Source organism: Anomaloglossus baeobatrachus, chromosome 5 (assembly GCF_048569485.1).
Source record: "Anomaloglossus baeobatrachus isolate aAnoBae1 chromosome 5, aAnoBae1.hap1, whole genome shotgun sequence".
Classification (NCBI taxonomy): domain Eukaryota; kingdom Metazoa; phylum Chordata; class Amphibia; order Anura; family Aromobatidae; genus Anomaloglossus; species Anomaloglossus baeobatrachus.
Genome location: NC_134357.1, coordinates 572486598 through 572504622, shown reverse-complemented (window position 1 = coordinate 572504622; position 18025 = coordinate 572486598). Strand labels below are relative to the sequence as shown.

At 42.0% G+C, this 18025-nt stretch overlaps 2 protein-coding genes across 2 annotated transcripts in view; one reads left to right on the top strand and one right to left on the bottom strand.

Moving 5' to 3' along the window:
• LOC142312359 (uncharacterized) overlaps positions 1 to 18025 on the top strand; it is a 336375-nt gene that overhangs the window by 170701 nt on the left and 147649 nt on the right. The window lies entirely within an intron of this gene.
• The window catches only part of LOC142312398 (uncharacterized), a 60908-nt gene that overhangs the window by 30877 nt on the left and 12006 nt on the right, over positions 1 to 18025 (bottom strand). The window contains exon 4 of the mRNA XM_075351341.1: positions 15384 to 16820. Coding sequence (XP_075207456.1) covers positions 15384 to 16820 — 1437 coding nt within the window. The remainder of the gene's footprint in view (positions 1 to 15383; positions 16821 to 18025) is intronic.

Below are 18025 nucleotides of genomic sequence, written 5' to 3'. Positions count from 1 at the left end.
CTACACACACACTATACACACACACCTACACACACCTACACACACACACTATACACACACACCTACACACACTATATACACACACACTATACACACCTACACACTATACACATACACCTACACACACACTATACACACCCTATACACACACACTATACACACCTACACAATATACACACACACACTATACACACACACCTACACACACACCTACACACACACTATACACACACACCTACACACACACTATACACACACCTACACACACACTATATACACACGCGCACACACATTATAAACACGCGCACACACATTACATACGCGCGCACACACATGCACGCACATTATGCACATTATACACACACACTATACACGCACACACACATTCATTATACACACACACACACACACATTATACACACATTATACACGCACTCACACATTATGCACGCACGCACACATTATACACGCACTATACGCACACACATTATACACATACACGCACACATTATACACACACGCACACATTATACACACACACACGCGTGCACACACAAACGCACGCGCGCACACACACACACACACACACACAGCTGTGAGTGATTTCCTGCAGTGGCATGGAACTCAGAAGGTGAGCCCAGGTCAACGCAGGGGCGCGCACACACAGCAGTGTGTGTGTATAATGTGTGCGTGCCTGCTGGGGCATCACAGGTGCTAGTAATTTCATTCACCTGACCCCGTGAAGACAGTGCCGCCCAATATCACTACCGTGACCGGGTCTCGCAGCACTGCCGTCACGGGGTCATAAGAAGAAAGGCTGTGGAAAAACAAGCGCAAATAGGGTCTTACCCCAATATGTGTGGGGTAGGAAGGGGGGAGTCAATATACTCACCAATTGCAGTTGTGAGAGTCACAACTACTATAAACGCATGAAATGTCGATCCAAGGCTGCAGCCACCCAAACGGCAGATAACAGAAAGCGAAGGAGAAAGGTGTTCAATTGCCGCGCCAATAGATCACTTATGCAGATGTTCAGATCAATGTCACTTTATTGTCATACAGGTCGACGCGTTTCCGGAGCATCTGCCCCCTTCTTCAGGACTACCAAGAATAGAAATAACATCAAATCTGTCCCCGTAGGACGATACATACAATATATAGTCACAATGACGTCATCAGACCATCCCTCAAAAGAAAAAAAAAAAAAAACTGGCGGGAAAAGATCTGAACATCTGCATAAGTGATCTATTGGTGTGGCAATTGAACACCTTACTCCTTCGCTTTCTGTCACGGGGTCACGTGAGTCCATTGTGAACTCACCTCACCTGACCCCCGGTGTCCTGAGGCGGCACGTCATCGTAGCTACAGCTGATCGCGTCCTCCGATCAGCTGTTCTGCAGTCCTGTTGTGATCGCGCGCGCTCCCGCGGTCACCACAGGATCTGAAGGAGCAAGGGCGCATGCGCCGCCCTCTCAGACACCAAGCTGTGTAATGCGGGCTTCAGAAACATGGCGCCGGAGATAAGCGCTATGCGCAGAGGCCCACTCCGGCGCCATGTTTCTGAAGATTAGAAATTTACATACAGCCAGAGGGAGGGAGGGAGGAACAGGCGGCGCAGGGGGGCGGGGAACACGTGCATAACCCGCCCGGACATCAGGAGAGAGGGAGGAAGAGGCTGGTGGGGGGGCGGGGAACACGTGCATAACCCGCCCGGACATTAGGAGAGAGGTGCACACGTCAATCAAAAAGTGCACGAAATTTCAAACTATGTAAAGTTGGATTTCACTGACTAAACACCCGAGCTGCACCCTAATGGTATGTACACAATGTGCCTGATAGTGCCAGTACTGCACTGGCTGCACCTTATACACGAAAATCCTGATGTTTGGTTCCCTTTAAAGCGTCGGAAAAACAGGGTACTTATTCTGTTCCGCCGCTTTAAGATGTCAGGCCGAAAAAATCCTGTAGCGCCCCCCAGCGACCAAAAATCTCTAGGGTTTCAGCTGAAACCCCCCAGATTATGAATCGGGGTGTTTTTTTGGACCCTGATAATGTGATCGTCGGTATACACCGTATACCGACGATCACATAAAAAAAAAGAAATGGAAGGTAAAACTGATTTCTTTTTCATCTGACGTGATCAAACATGCCAGATAAGAAAGAAATATAAACCCCTAGTGCCCCAAGGCCCCCGGTACTGGAGAAGCCCCCCACAACCACCCGCCCTCCGTAACATTCAAAATGGCGCCAAAGCGCACCGAAAACTATCGCCGCCGCCGGCTCTGCATTAATTTCCCTCTGATCTCAAATTATCAAGCATTCAGATTGGAGGGAAATGTCCTCCCGCTGAGTCCTCCTCCGGTACACCGGAGCTCTATGGTCTGGTCCGGTTCTCCAGAGCCCTCTCTCCGGAGCATGCAAGATGGCGACGCACAGCAGCGCGCCGGCCGCCTTCAAACTCCTCTCATTTCTGCCACATGTGACACAAAAGTCGTCCCCAGGCCCTGCCAGGTCACCCGCCGTCACCCCCTATCAGCCCCCGGTCTTCCCCGATACCGACCTGCTGTTCTAGAAAATGGGGGTATGTTCTCTGAGCGTGCCCCTCATATTCTCGAATGATGTACTGCAGGTCACTCTGTCCTAGGTTGGACCGGGGCAGTGTGAGTGCAGTGTTGTCAGATCTCTGCACCCACACTGCTGACATAAAGAGCTTACTCTTCCAGAAAATGGGGGATATGTTCCCTGAGCATGCCCCCCATATTCTAGAAGGACCAGAGTCATCGTGGGACCTCCAAAATGGATTACAGCGGACCTGAATTTTTTTATTTTCAATAAATTGGTGAAAGAGGGAATGTCTTGTGGAGAATTTTTTCAAATAAGTTTTTTGTTGTCTTTATTTTTTTCTATTACTGACTGGGTTTGTGATGTCGGGTATCTGTTTAGATGCCGTGACATCACAAACCTCTGGGTTTGATGCCAGGTAACATTACAGCTGGTATCAACCCCATATATTATCCTGTTTGCCACCGCACCAGGATGAGCCGAGGCGAAGCACCAGGATTGGCACACCTAATGGATGCACCACTTCTGGGGCTGCTGCGGCCTTCAATTTTTAGGCTGGGAAAGGCCAAATAACCATGGCCCTTCCAACCCTGATAATACCAGACCACAGCTGTCTGCTTTACCTTGGCTGGTAATCCAATTTGAGGGGGACCCCCCATTTTTTTTTAATTATTTCTAAATAATTATAAAAAAAACAGCCTGGGGTGACCTCCAAATTGGATCACCAGCCAAGGTGAAGCTGACAGCTGTGGTCTACAGGCTGCAACCGTCTGCTTTACCCTAGCTGGCTATCAAAAATTGGGGGGACCCCACGTCGTTTTCTTTTTAATTATCTTAATTATTTATTTATATTTGAGCTAAATACAAGGCACAATACAATGAAAGTCACTAACAGGCACCAGCTTAGAATATGCAAGGTGTTAGGACATTATATATGCGTTAGACATCTATCCATCCATCCATCCTAGCTCTTTAGGCTGTGTGCCCACAGTCAGAATTTGCAGCGTTTTGGATGCAGTGTTTTCACTACGTCCATAACACTGCGTTATGCAGTACAAGCACAGAGGAAGGATTTTTAGAAATCTCCTACCCACGTCACTTCTTTTCTCTGCAGCATAAACTGAGCAGCAGGATGTCAATTTATGCTGCAGAGACTAAAGTGTTCTTTGGAGGGAGAATAAAGTCCGCAGCGGCCCGAACCCGGATTATATGCACAGGCAGCTGCGTTCTCCCGTGGACAGCACATACTTCTCCGCAGGAGGGCTGGCACTGCATCCTACACACAGTGTCACCGGATTGTGGGCAGGTAGCCTAAAAGTGAGAAATTTGGTGCTACAGCAACATTTTTGTGAAGTACCTGTAGATTCAAAATTCTCACTATACCCTTGAATAAAGTGCTTGAAGGGTATAGTTTCCAAAATGGGGTCACTTGTGGGGTTTTCTGCTGTATAGGTGCCCTAGGGGCTCTGCAAATGTGACATGGTGAGAGAGGGGAGCCAGCACGATCTGAAAATGACATGCATCATATAAAAAATGCGACATGGTGCCTACAGTTTATTTCAACTTTTACAAAATTCAAATCATGCTCCTTTCATTCCGAGCCCTACTGTTTGTCCAAACAAAGGTTTTCTTGCCACATATTGGGTATCACTGCGCTCGCAACAAATTGGATAACAAACTGTGTGGTCCATTTTTTGGTATTTCCTCTTGAAAAAAGGAGGAATTTGGTGCTAAAGCAACATTTTTCTGAAAAAAATTAACCTTTTCCATATGACTACCTAAGGTTTTCAAATTCTATGAAGTACCTATGGGTTCAAAATGCACACTATACCCCTAGATAAAATCCTTGAGGGGTCTAGTTTCCAGAATGGGGCTACTTGTGGGGGAACTCCACTGTTTAGGCACCTCACAGGGTCTCCAAACGCAACATGGTGTTTGCTAATGATTCCTGCCAATTTTGCAGTCAAATGGCGCTCCTTTCCTTCCGAGCCCTGCCATGCACCCAAACAGTTAATTTTCACCACATATGAGATATCAGTGTACTCAGGAAAAATTGCACAATAAATTTTATGGTGCATTTTTTCCTGTTACCTTTGTGGAAAAAAAAGCTATCTGGTTGAAGTAACAACTTTGTGGTAATTTTTTTCTTTTTTTATTTTCATTGTTATAACATTCTGTAAAGCACCTTGGGGTTCAGGGTACTCACCAAACATCTAGATAAATTCCTTGAGGGGTCTATTTTCCAAAATGTTGCCACATGTTCGGAAGCTTCACTGTTTAGGCACCTGAGGGGCTCTCCAAACGCAACATGGCATCCAGTATTGATTCCAGCCAATTTTGCAGTCAAATGGCACTCCTTCCCTTCTGAGCCCTGCCGTGTGCCCAAACAGTTGATTTCCACCACATATAAGGTATCGCCAAACTCAAGAGAGATTGCACAATAAATTTTATGGTGATTTTTTTTTCCTGTTATCCTTGTGAGAAAAAAAGCTACCTGGTTGAAGTAACAATTTTGTGATTAAAATGTTATTTTTTTATTTTCATGGTTCAATGTTATAAAATTCTGTGAAGCACCTGGGGGTTCAGGGTACTCACCAAACATCTAGATAAATTCCTTGAGTGGCCTAGTTTCCAAAATAGGGTCACTTGTGGGGGGTTTCTGCTATTTACATACCTTAGGGGCCCTACAAATGCGACATGGTGCCCGCAATCTTTTTCAGCCAAACTTCCTTTCCAAAATTCAAATATTGCTCCTTCCATTCCAAGCCCTCCCAATTGTCCAAACAAAGGTTTCTGACCACATGTGAGGTATAATCACGCTTATAAGGAAATGAGTAACAAATGTTGGGGTCCAATTTTTGGAATTACCTCTTGAAAAAGTGAGAAAATTGATGCTAAAACATTTTTGAGAAAAAAATGAAAATTTTCAATATGACAACGTAATGTTATCAAAATCTGTGAAGTACCTGTGGGTCCAAAATGCTGACTATACCCGTAGATAGAAGCCATGAAAGGTCTAGTTTCCAAAATGGCATCACTTGCAAGGGGTTTCTGCTCTTTAGGTTCCTTAGCGGACCTGCAAATGCAACATGGTGCCCGCAATCTGTTTCAGCCAAATTTGCTTTCCAAAATTCAAATATTGCTCCTTCTGTTCTGGGCCCTCCCATTTGTCCAAAGAGAGGTTTCTGACCACATATAGGGTATCAGCGCATTCATAAGAAAATGGGTAACAAGTTTTGTTGTCCAGTTGGTTGATTTATTTCTTCTAAAAGTGAATACATTTAAGGTAGAGCAACATTTTTAGATAAAATTTTATTTTTTGCTTTTTTTCATTCCACATTGCTTTAGTTCCTGTGAAGCACCTGAAGGGTTAATAAACTTCTTGGATGTGGTTTTTAATAATTTGGGGGGTGCAGTTTTTAGAATGGTGTCACTTTTGGGTATTTTCTGTCACCTATGTCTCTCAAAGTCACTCCAAATGTGATGTGGTCCCTAAAAAAATGTTTTTTTAAATTTTGATGTAAAAATAAGAAATTGCTGATAAACATTGAACTCTTCTAACTTCCTAACAAAAAAAAATGTTGTTTCCAAAATCATGCTGATGTAAAGTAGACAAGTGGGAAATGTTATTTATTAACTATTTTGTGTCACAGAACTCTCTGGTTTAACGGTATAAAAATTAAAAAGTTGAAAATTGCTAATTTTTCAAAATTTTTGCCAAAATTCAAATTTTTTTTATAAATAAACACAAAAAATATTGTCCAAAATGAGGTACTAATATGAAGTCCAATATGTGATGAAAAAACAATCTCAGAATCACCAGGATCCGTTGAAGCGTTTCAGAGTTATAACCTCATGAAGTGACACTGGTCAGAATTGCAAAATTTGGTCTGGTCATTAAAGGGGTGGTTCATCCATTTTTTTTATTTTCCCAATGAGAATCACTTACCATTATATGCATCTTCTCCATTGTCTTGTATTTCCAGTTCTGGCACTGAGCGGCGCTATCCTGCACGCTCAGTGCCTGTCACATGACCCCCTGGAGCTGTGGCCGCCAGCATCCTTTGACGTCCCGGCATTTCCGGGCTCTCAATCTTGACGCTTACGTCAGAGGATGCCGGCGCCACTCACACTGATTGACTGGGCTGTGGGCGGTGACTACCGCATGTCACAGCCCAGCATCGAGGGGAGGATCCGGAGGACGACAGTGTGGAGCGGTGAAGGCAGAGCGCGCTGCTTACCATCGATCAGCTGTGGGAGGTACGGGCTCCAGTGTGGAGTACAGGGGGGTTTCCTCCGCTGAAATCCCCCCTGTCACGCAAGTATGTGATCACACTGTCCACCCGCCCGCTGTGCTCAGCTGTCAGGAGAGCGGGCGGTGTCGGCAGTGTGATCATATAATCCTACCAGCAGCACAGGTGACCGGACGCTGCATGGGACCAATCTGCTCCACTCTGTCACCTGCACAACAAGTCCCAGAGTGGAGACAGTGACATGCTCTGCTCTGACACATAGTGTGCTATATGTCACTAACTGTCTCCACTCTGGGACTTGTGCAGGTGACCGGATGCTATATGTCACTATCTGTCTCCACTCTGTGACTTGTTGTGCAGGTGAGAGTGTATACAGTTGGTACTATGCAGCAGAAGTCACAGAGTGGAGCAATGATAAAAGCTCTATTACCATGATTAGGCAGTGCACACAGGAAGGAGGGGAGGGAACTGTTGTGGTGGAGATCTGAGGGGGAGGGAACAGTTTGGATGGAGATCAGAGTGGGTGTGAGATAGATTGCTAGTTACTGCAAAGGATTATGGAAGTTGTAGTAACTGAACCCAGGAAGTCAAGAGAGAGATTAACTCCATCAGAGCTGGAGCCAGAAATGAAGATGTTATGCTAGAGCATGATAAAATGTAATATTGGTAAAATAACGTGATAGATGTGTTGAGAGGCACATAATAGCAAGATTTATCAGAAAAAAAAAATCAGTTTTGGTAACTGGACAACTTCTTTAAGGTGAAAATTAGCTCCGTCATTAAGGGGTTAAAGAGAAAATGTTCATTCTAATAGTCATTCAGAGAATTCTGGAATTCAGAAAATAAAGAGGAAGAAGGAGAACCAATAAGAAGGATATGAGAAGATTTCCAATACGGAACAAGAAAAAATGTACTTGACTATGAATGAATTTATGGATAATGTGTCATGAGTGTGTCCCTCTCTGAGGAGACCTCTGGTGAGTCTGGGATCAGAAGGTCACAGCACCTTATTGTTCACAGGTCTACAACTTAATTTGAGTGACACTACTTTCTTTTAGTGCTGTAGGGGTTAAGGACTCTTTCTAATCTGTCTGTTCTTTGTAGCTTAATCTCAGATGCATCTCTTTTGTGACCTCCCCCTTCATTATAAAAAGTCATGTATCTTACCATCTGATGCTGTTATAGATTCTCATTTTATGCTGACCTCTTTGGAAGGAGCTTGTCTCTTTAAGAAACTTAGGAGCTGTGACTATTGCAGCTGTGGTGTTTAGCTGCATTGGAAGAGGTTGAAGTGTTTTTCCTTTTTGTATCTATTTTCCTTCTGTCTCCTTTACCTTGTGTTGTATTATTACAGTTGGGAGACTACTGCTTTCACTGGCCTTCTCACTAGTTAGGGCGAATGCGTGCCTAACCAAATGACGATGATGATGGGGAAAAAGGACCCGTATAGGGACATTAGGGAGCGTAGGGTGCAGACTCTGGTTAGTTGCAGGAGGTGTCCCCTCTCCACTCTCCCTATCTTCAGGGCCTTTGTTTTTTACCATTCCCGATGTTACCCTTGTGTTACACTGCACGCTGAGTGTCTGAACGCTTTGGCGTGACATAATTTTTTTATATTGACACCCACAGTTTTATCGGTTGAGCAGATTGGAGTCCTGGACAGGGGCATAATTTTGTCCCTGGCATTTTTTTTGCTGAGGATAGAAATGTTTCAGGTCAGAATTACTCTAGTAATAAATTTACAATGTTTAATGAATTTGAAGGATTCTCCTTCTCTGAACAGAAGGCCATTGTAATGCTAAACTAAATGGAGGAGGATCGTAATTTGGAACAATTGGTGGAGGATCATGATGTAAAACCAAAGGACTCAAACCCTCATTATTATACAGTAACATCTCGCGTACCATCATTACACATGTTCCAGAATATGATAGAAAAGGACCAGTTGGCTCTGCACCGTTATGTCTCCGCCAATAAAAATAAAGTATATAATTTAACAAAAATCAATTTATTGCCGATTGTGAACTAAAAAGAACAACTATTTGGTTATACGTAAGTCAGACAAGGCGGGATGTATAGTGCTATTGATGCCTCTTTATATAAAAAATTAGAATATGACATTTTGGAATTAATACTACTTACCGTAGATTGCAGTCAATCCAGCTGATGTCTCTTCTAAATTGTTATACAATATGTTGGATGGTGGTTGCTTCTCTTTAAGATTCCTTTCTCAAAAGCTTTTGTTATGAGGAGAGCATATTTTGTTTTAAATGTAGAAAAAGGATCCATAGTTGTAATCTGTGTATGGGGTTGGGCGGGAAATTCTAAACTTCCTGATGGAGGACTATTCCATCCCCCCTGTTGATTGAAAGTTACTGTATCTGAATCATTGCATAATGATTTTAGGGCAACCTTTTCTTTTTTATTTAGGTAGTTTTGTGTCGATGGGCGTGTAATATTTCTGTTTTTAATGAACTCTTCAAGCACCAAGTCGAGGAAAGCGTCCAAAAATTGACCTTGCTTTTCAATGGGTTAATATTTTTGAAAAATATCAATACGTAGTCCTGTGTCATATAGAAATTATAAAATCCATGAAAACTCAACAAGACCCCTTTGAAGCTGACCCCCTCCTTTTGGAAACAGATAACTAAATAGAATCCTCTAGAACAGAGGTTCCCAACTCCAGTCCTCAAGGCACACAGTGCATGTTTTCAGGATTTCTTTAGCATTGCATGGGTGTTGGATTCAGCACCTTTGCAGGTGATTAAATTATCACCTGTGCAATACTAAGGAAATCCTGAAAACATGCACTGTTGGTGTGCCTTGAGGACTGGAGTTGGGAACCTCTGCTCTAGAAGATATGAGGCCAATCTCAACTTGAATTCACAAGAATGCAGAAAAGGACAGATTTATGACCGGTAGAAATAAGAGCAGTTGAACAGAAAAATACCAGAAAAATTAAAATCCTTTGTTTCCCCTTATAGAAAATTTGAATTGAGGTTTTATGAACTGTTTTAATATAATAGATAGGAAAGCCATATTTTTGAATTCGTAATAAAGTGGAGAACGCAAAGCATCATTCAGCATAATTGGGTAATGGCTGGGGTTCCGCCAAATGGATATCTGCCACATAGTTTAAGATATCTATGCAATGTCTCCTATCTATGAACAGATAAAATCATGATATGAAATATGACTGTAATATCTCCCTCCTGGGACCTCCAGGGACGAAGATATTGAAAAAGTTGTGAATCTCATACATTTCTAAGACTTACACACATCCTATAGTTATCTGAAGTCCAGCCCTGTTATGAGTCACCAGAGGGGAAGTATGTGGGTGTAACTTGGGTTAATAATAACTAATACCAATTATGATCAATGAAAGGAATATTGGCATGTAGGATTGCTCCACGTTCCATTGGAATCCTTTGCTCCATAAATCTGAAGCCATTTTTTGTGACCCAGGTTCAGTAATTTTCTTCCGTTATTCCCTTTGATTTTATGTAATTCTATATGCTGTAATGTGTTGTTCCCCTTTGTAATATCTTTTGTATGTTTTATAAACACTGCTTACTTTTCAGATTAATTATCTAAAATTTAATAGCTTCGTTCCTCTTACTCTATATATCGCATCCTGAAACCACACACTACCTGTAACGTATGTCCAATTAGCCCGTATTAGCAATTGGTGGTGGCAGCTAGCAGTATTTCCTTTTGTTATTGTTGAGTTGGCAGTGAGAGTTTCAAGGTGTAGACATTTTCTATGAGATAGAAACGGTTATATATATCCTATACCCTCACTGTGAGCTTTTCAATAATCGTCTAGTGGTGGAAACAGTCATGACCTCTTCCGTTAAGCGTTGGTCAATTGCATTATTATCCTGATGATTGGGGGCAGCAGAGCACTGTTCGTTATATCTTGTATGAAACGTTTTTGTGTTTGAGGGATTATCCTTATCCATTGTGAAATTTAAGGGCTAATTTACATATCATTGTGGAAAGGTCCATCAATAGGGAGTATTTATCTTTGGTATTTGTGGGACAAATCAAGAGTATTTTAGACAGCAGAATAGACTCCATTTCCGAAAGGTAATCGGAAAATAAAATTGAAAATTAGCATGATTATTATTGTCATTTAGTTGACATACATTTTTTTCCTTAGTTTACCTTAGTTTAGCTAAATAGATGTGTATCTGGCCGTCCTTTAAATGGAATTTGTCACTGGGTTTTGCTATCCCATCTCAGAACAGCATGATGTAGGGGCAGAGACCCTGATTCCAGCGATGTGTAACTTCTTTGGCTGCTTGCTGACGTTTTGATAAACAGTTTTATCTGCTTAAGATCTACCAGTTCTCTAAATGCTCCTCTGTGTATAACCCCACCCACAACACTGATTGACAGCTGTGTACAATGAGCATAGACACAAAGCTGCCAATCATGGGTGAGGGCAGGGCTATACAGAGCTAATGGAGATCGACGATACATGGTAGACGTTTACTAGTTCTCTAGTGATAATCACCCAGTGATAATACAGTGATCTTAGCAAAACTACAGCAAACAGCCATGTAAATGACACTTCAGATTCCCTCTCTGTCACGAGTGTGTCACAGGTGACAGACAGTCCTGTGGTGTTCAGCAATAGATGTTTACAGCATTTGGCTGCGTAAAATGCTCTCTGACTTTTTATTTTTCCTGCTGTCAGTATTCATTGTACTAGGTATCTCCTCTGTTGGGTTTTCATCCTTTTCCCGTTAGGACCTAAGGGAACTCTTCTTCCCTTCAGTTGCAATTAATCTGTATTTCCCCTTGGGTTTAAATACTCATGTTCCCTGGACTTGTGCTGGTGATATTCAGTTCCTTCACAAGCTCTGGGTGCAAGCAGGTGGCTTGCACACACCAGTAGAATCGTTGTTGCTCTTTACTGAACTTTTTACTGAGTCGTCAAGAGATAGGTTGTTTGTTATTTCTCTTGTTTGTTATCCGTGTTTATGCTTTACTGCTCAGTGGGGTTGACGAAGAGCTCATCCCAACCATTCTCTATTTAGGGCTCAGATCAGGGTCAGCCTAGAGTAAGGTATCCAGCTCGGTGCATAGGTGTGGAATCTATCTAGGGTGGCGAGGGAACTCAGGGCCCAGTGGTAGGCTTAGTCAGGGGTCACCATCTCTCCCTTCCATAGGCACAGGGTTTCTCTTCCCTTTCGCCGTTCACTTGGTACTTCACCATACCTAGCGTGACTCTATTTTGATAGTATTCTGATTTTTAATTAAGTAGTAAACACTTAGTAACCAAATTCCATTAAATTCACAAAATCTCAGCCTAGGTATCATAAATGTTACTTGCTCTTCATCAAGAGATAGACCCCTTTCAGTTCTGGTCTCTTCTACAACCATAATCTAAACTGTAATAAAGGTTTGTGGGCAGAGATGAGTGAACCTGAACAGTAAAGTTCAGTGTTTGTACCAAATACAGACTTTATACAAAAAATCAGTGTTAGCGTTCGGAGTTCGGGTGCTTTATGTATCCTACCTGCTCGGGTACACTCAGTGCTCGGCCCAGTGTGAGCCGCTTGTAGTGTGTGAATGGCTTTCACGGGGAGGTAAAAACATCGTTATAGGATGTATTGTGTACAAGGAAAAAACTCCGTCATCCCTCCCCTGGTATCAAATACTCTGTTTATGGCTGGTTGCATGTGGGTCAAGACCTGATCTGCCCAATCAGTGACTTCCAATGAGGTTATGGACAAGTCCGGTTCCCAAACTGAACTTTATCTAAAGTCCAACTGAAAAAGACACACCTGAACTTCAACGGGTCCACTCATCTCTATTTGTGGGTAGCCTCACAAAAAAAACAATCCCTTTGGATATCAGAAAGATAAAATCCTTCCATTTTTTACTGCAACAATTATCTTTTGTAAAAGGATCATTTTTATAGCATAAAGGGCTCACTTTTTCCACGGGCCACTCTTGATGGATGAAGTGGTGCATGCCTCTTCATGAATCTGGAGCGTTTGATGAGTGGCATGTGCCTCCTTGTGCCATGCTAAAAATATTACTCCCATCAGGGACTGGAGTGAGATTTCTGGCATAGGGAACACCACAGCTCGTCATGAATTTAAAGAGCTGTGGTGTCACGTTCTGTGCCACCCAAACTCTGCCAATTTTGGAGTGAAAATGGCAAAATCCGCCAACATTTGAGAAATATGAATTGATTCAAATTTTTGTGAATTTTCAAAGCTTGTGTAACTTTTTTGGCATAAAAGCTTTGATAAACTGGGACCAGAGTGTCTTAACGTCCACATATCTAGGATGCAGAATGCGATTCACTTCTTCCCTGTCACAGCTGGGGATTGAAGCTATATCAGCTGTATATTACAATACAAATGGAAAGAGAAAAGAATGCCCTATCACTAGGGAAAGGGGGAAGTGGTGACCCCTGACAATAACCTGCAGCTCACCCTGACTGCCCTCACCAACCCTATATAGGTTCTGCACCTATCGCTGAGCAGGAATACCTCACCCTAGGCAAACCCTGATCTGGGCCCTAAGTAAGGATGGTAGGTATGAGCTCTTCGTCAACACCACTAATGCTAAGGGAGACAAAAGGAAACAATACAGGGGAGACACAAATGATAGCACCTGAGCCCAGGTAGATAGCAAAAGTCAAACACTTATCTTAGGAGTAGCTACCAAAGAAGTTTGTGGTAGAACAAAAGGAGACGACCGCTGCAAACCACAGCCAGGAATAACTATAAACCTCACCCAAAGCACCCCAGGGTGATGTTTATAAAGGAAGTCAGAGGCTGGCAACTGAGAGGAAAAACTGAAAGTTTCCCAGGGTCATAGAGTCCACTGCTGCAGAAACAGAGAACTGTCAGTTAACAACACGTTCTGCAAATCTCTGGGATTTTCCAACACTTCTGCCATTGTATTGGCAGCCGGTCGTGACAACTCCGTGACATCACCTCACTATTTTTGTGTAAAATGCCTACAGCTCTGCCTCAACTCCAGAGGTTCTGAGGCAAAATCATCACATCTAAACAGAGAAAGACAGGCATGAAGAATATACATTTACAAGCATTTATTAACAAAACAAGTTTTGAAATACAATTATACACAATGTGATATACTTAAGAGTTCCTATCTCCAATTTGGGGCTGCACTTTTTAGTAAATAAATCACTGGGTAAACTGAGATTAGTGAATTATCTAAATATAATCCAGTATCAAAACCTTTCACAAATGTTCATAAAGGCTCTCGAAATACCCAACTTACTAGCAAAGTAGAGCTCGAATTTCCATTTTGTGGGATCTCAGTGTGCAGAGCAGGATCCCACAAATCTCTGCAGCTGCTCTAAGAACGAGACATTGCTCCCTCAACTAATCCAGCGCGGTCACATACTTTTTTAAGGTTTTAGTGAACTGCTTAAGAAGGATGCCGCAGAGCTGGGGTCGTAGAGCTCACTCTTTGACTGTGAGAGTGATCACTGCGGGTTGTGGGATCTCACAACCTGGAAGTTCCTTTTGGGGACATTACGGACACTTCAAAAAGTTTTGGTACTGGATTATATTTAGAAAATTCACTAATCTGCGGCTCTCCATTGCTTTAGTAAATAATAAAGGCAGCCACAGATATGTGATAAGCACTATTTAAAGGGAAAGCCATCAAACACATTGCACTAGAAATTAGGGAATATTACCCCTGTAACAGTGTCAGCAGCAGATCCCCCAATAATAGTGCATCATGACCACATTTTTGCTTCAATTGTCTTCCCTATTTTCCTCCTTCAAAACCTAGGTGTGTCTTATGGTCCGAAAAATACGATGTTTAAAAAGAGAGAACATTTTCTATCCCTCACCAATTCTTACTTGAGCAACAGGACCTGATTAATGATAAAAAAAAAACACCTAATTGGTGAGACAATTCCAATCTTTTCTATATCAACTGTACTATCAATGCTGTATGTACAATTGAACTGTTGACCGCTGTCAATAATCTATATGATTTATGTATTTTGTGTTTTTCTATTAAGTTTGTTATGTATATAGGACCGCTGTCCGGATAACATGTGGAAACACAATGTATATATGTTTTTCTTTTTTGTTTGTTTGTTTAGTTTGTTATATTTGTGGCATCCCTGAGGGGCTCTCTCTTGTGTGGCGTGGTCTATGCCCTATATCCTGATAGAAGTCGGAGATGCTTATGGTTCAATTGGCCTAAGTATTAGGTCTTTTACATACTTTTATTAAAAGTTATGTTTTAGCCTCTTATTTGCTTTTTAATAAAAAAAAAAACAATTGGCAAATTCTGAAAGCAAGAATGGCTGTTCCGCTCTGTTCATGTTCTGATGGTCGGCAAGACGTGATTTACCAGTTCAATATTACAATTATTCACAATTCACAACATCAAAAAGGTTCCTTCCCTGTGCGGCTTCTTCAAATAGTTAACAAAATCCAATTTCTGAGAATGACATTTTCAACATTCAGAACATAAAAATGGTTTATTTTGTGTGATTTGTTTGATGGTAAACAAGATATGATTTCCTAGTAAAACATTTACCACATTCTGAACAAGAAAATGGCTTCTCCCCTGTGTGATTTTCCTGATGTCTAAGAAGGTCTGATTTCCGAATAAAACATTTCCCACACTCTGAACAAGAAAATGGCTTCTCCCCTGTGTGATTTTTCTGATGTCTAACAAGGTGTGATTTCCGAATAAAACATTTCCCACACTCTGAACATGAAAATGGCTTCTCACCTGTGTGAGATCTTTCATGCGAAACAAGATCTGATTTCTGAACAAAACATTTCCCACACTCTGAACATGAAAATGGTTTCTCCCCTGTGTGAATTTTCTGATGTTTAACAAGGTTTAGTTTCTGAATAAAACATTTCCCACACTCTGAACAAGAAAATGGCTTCTCCCCTGTGTGATTTTTCTGATGTCTAACAAGGTGTGATTTCCGAATAAAACATTTCCCACACTCTGAACAAGAAAATGGCTTCTCCCCGATGTGATTTTTCTGATGTCTAAGAAGGTCTGATTTCCGAATAAAACATTTCCCACACTCTGAACATGAAAATGCCTTCTCCCCTGTGTGAATTTTCTGATGTGTAACAAGGGTTGTTTTCTGAATAAAACATTTCCCACACTCTGAACATGAAAATGGCTTCTCTCCTGTGTGAATTTTCTGATGTCTAACAAGGTCTGATTTCCCAATAAAACATTTCCCACATTCTGAACATGAAAATGGTTTCTCCCCTGTGTGAGATCTTTGATGTACAATAAGATCTGTTTTCCAAATAAAACATTTCCCACACTCTGAACATGAAAATGGCTTATCCCCTGTGTGATTTTTCTGATGGCTAACAAGGTGTGATTTCCGAATAAAACATTTCCCACACTCTGAACATGAAAATGACTTCTCTCCTGTGTGAATTTTCTGATGTCTAACAAGGTCTGATTTCCCAATAAAACATTTCCCACATTCTGAACATGAAAATGGTTTCTCCCCTGTGTGAGATCTTTGATGCACAACAAGATCTTTTTTCCAAATAAAACATTTCCCACACTCTGAACATGAAAATTGCTTCTCCCCTGTGTGATTTTTCTGATGGCTAACAAGGGGTGATTTCCGAATAAAACATTTCCCACACTCTGAAGAAGAAAATGGCTTCTCCCCTGTGTGATTTTTCTGATGTCTAACAAGGTGTGATTTCCGAATAAAACATTTCCCACACTCTGAACATGAAAATGGTTTCTCCTTTGTAGGAGCTGTTTCATGTTCCGCATCCCTTCTGTAACTTTTATTTTGCTTACAATTCTGTGATAAATGGGAATTTTGGACTTGTTTGAAAAGATCAGATGATAAAGCTTTCCGAGGAAGCACTGGAGGTATATCTGGGATAACAGCATGCTCTTCATATGTATCATGTGTGATAATCAAAGTATCTGTTTTAAATTCTGAAGATATTAGATGTCCATCTGAACTCCTGATATAGTCATCGGCTAAAAATAAACACAATGTTATTATTTTTTAATGATATAATTTTGAAAGATTTTTTTTTAAACCATAACATCAGAAATTAAATTAGGAAACAAATTATTCTAATCTGTTGTCCAAATTCAAGATCTAAAGCGGGCTTTACACGCTACAATATATCTAACGATGTGTCGGCGGGGTCACGTCGTAAGTGACGCACATCCGGCATCGTTAGTGATATTGTAGTGTGTGAAACCTACGTGCGATTGAACAAAAAACCGTTGATCGCATACATGTCGTTCAATTATTAAAAATTGAACGTCCGGTTGTTCAATGTTGCCGAGGCAGCACACATCTCTGTGTGTGACACCCCGGGAACGATGAACACAGCTTACCTGCGTCCCGCGGCTCCCACCTGCAATGCGGAAGGAAGAAGGTGGGCGGGATGTTTACGTCCCGCTCATCACCGCCCATCCGCTTCTATTGGCGGGCTGCCGTGTGAGGTCGAACGTCCCTCCCACTTCAGGAAGTGGATGTTCGCTGTCCACATCGAGGTCGTATGGAGGGTAAGTACGTGTGATGGGATTTAATCGTTTGTGCGACACAAGCAACAAATTGAACGTGCCGCACATACAATGGGGGCGTGTCACAACGCATGCGAGATTGCATGTGTAATTATAAGGTGTACAGCAGCCTTAAGAGTTACATCTTCGTTAACTCAGATCTCCCATTCCTAGCACCAGTTCTCTGGAATGTGCTATAGTAAATAATCTGATTGATTGTCGCAATGTGACTGTAGGATAATGAGGGACAGGGGGCTGCTATACTTTCCCTCATGCTAGGAGACCTTAGGCTATCCCTAACCTCTGTATTACCCTTGAACGTGGAAGGAAGGGGCAGGAGTATGATGTAATACAGATTAAGACAGACAGGAAAACCAAAATTCAGACACACTTCAAACTCACAGAAATAAACAGTGAAAGACTAAAGAGAAAAGCAAGAGCAGGAAGGCAGAAACAAAAACACAACAAGGGTTAACACCACAACTGCTCACAGCAATAATGCACAAGAACCACTAGATTGCATTAATGGAATAGTCCAGCCAGCATATACAGGAGGGGAGGAGTCCAAAATGGCCGCTGTCAGGGGCAGACGTGGATGCTGGAGCTCCTGATGTATCCATAGGCATCCTGCTCCCTGGCAGACATTTCACCCATCTGGTCTACCCATC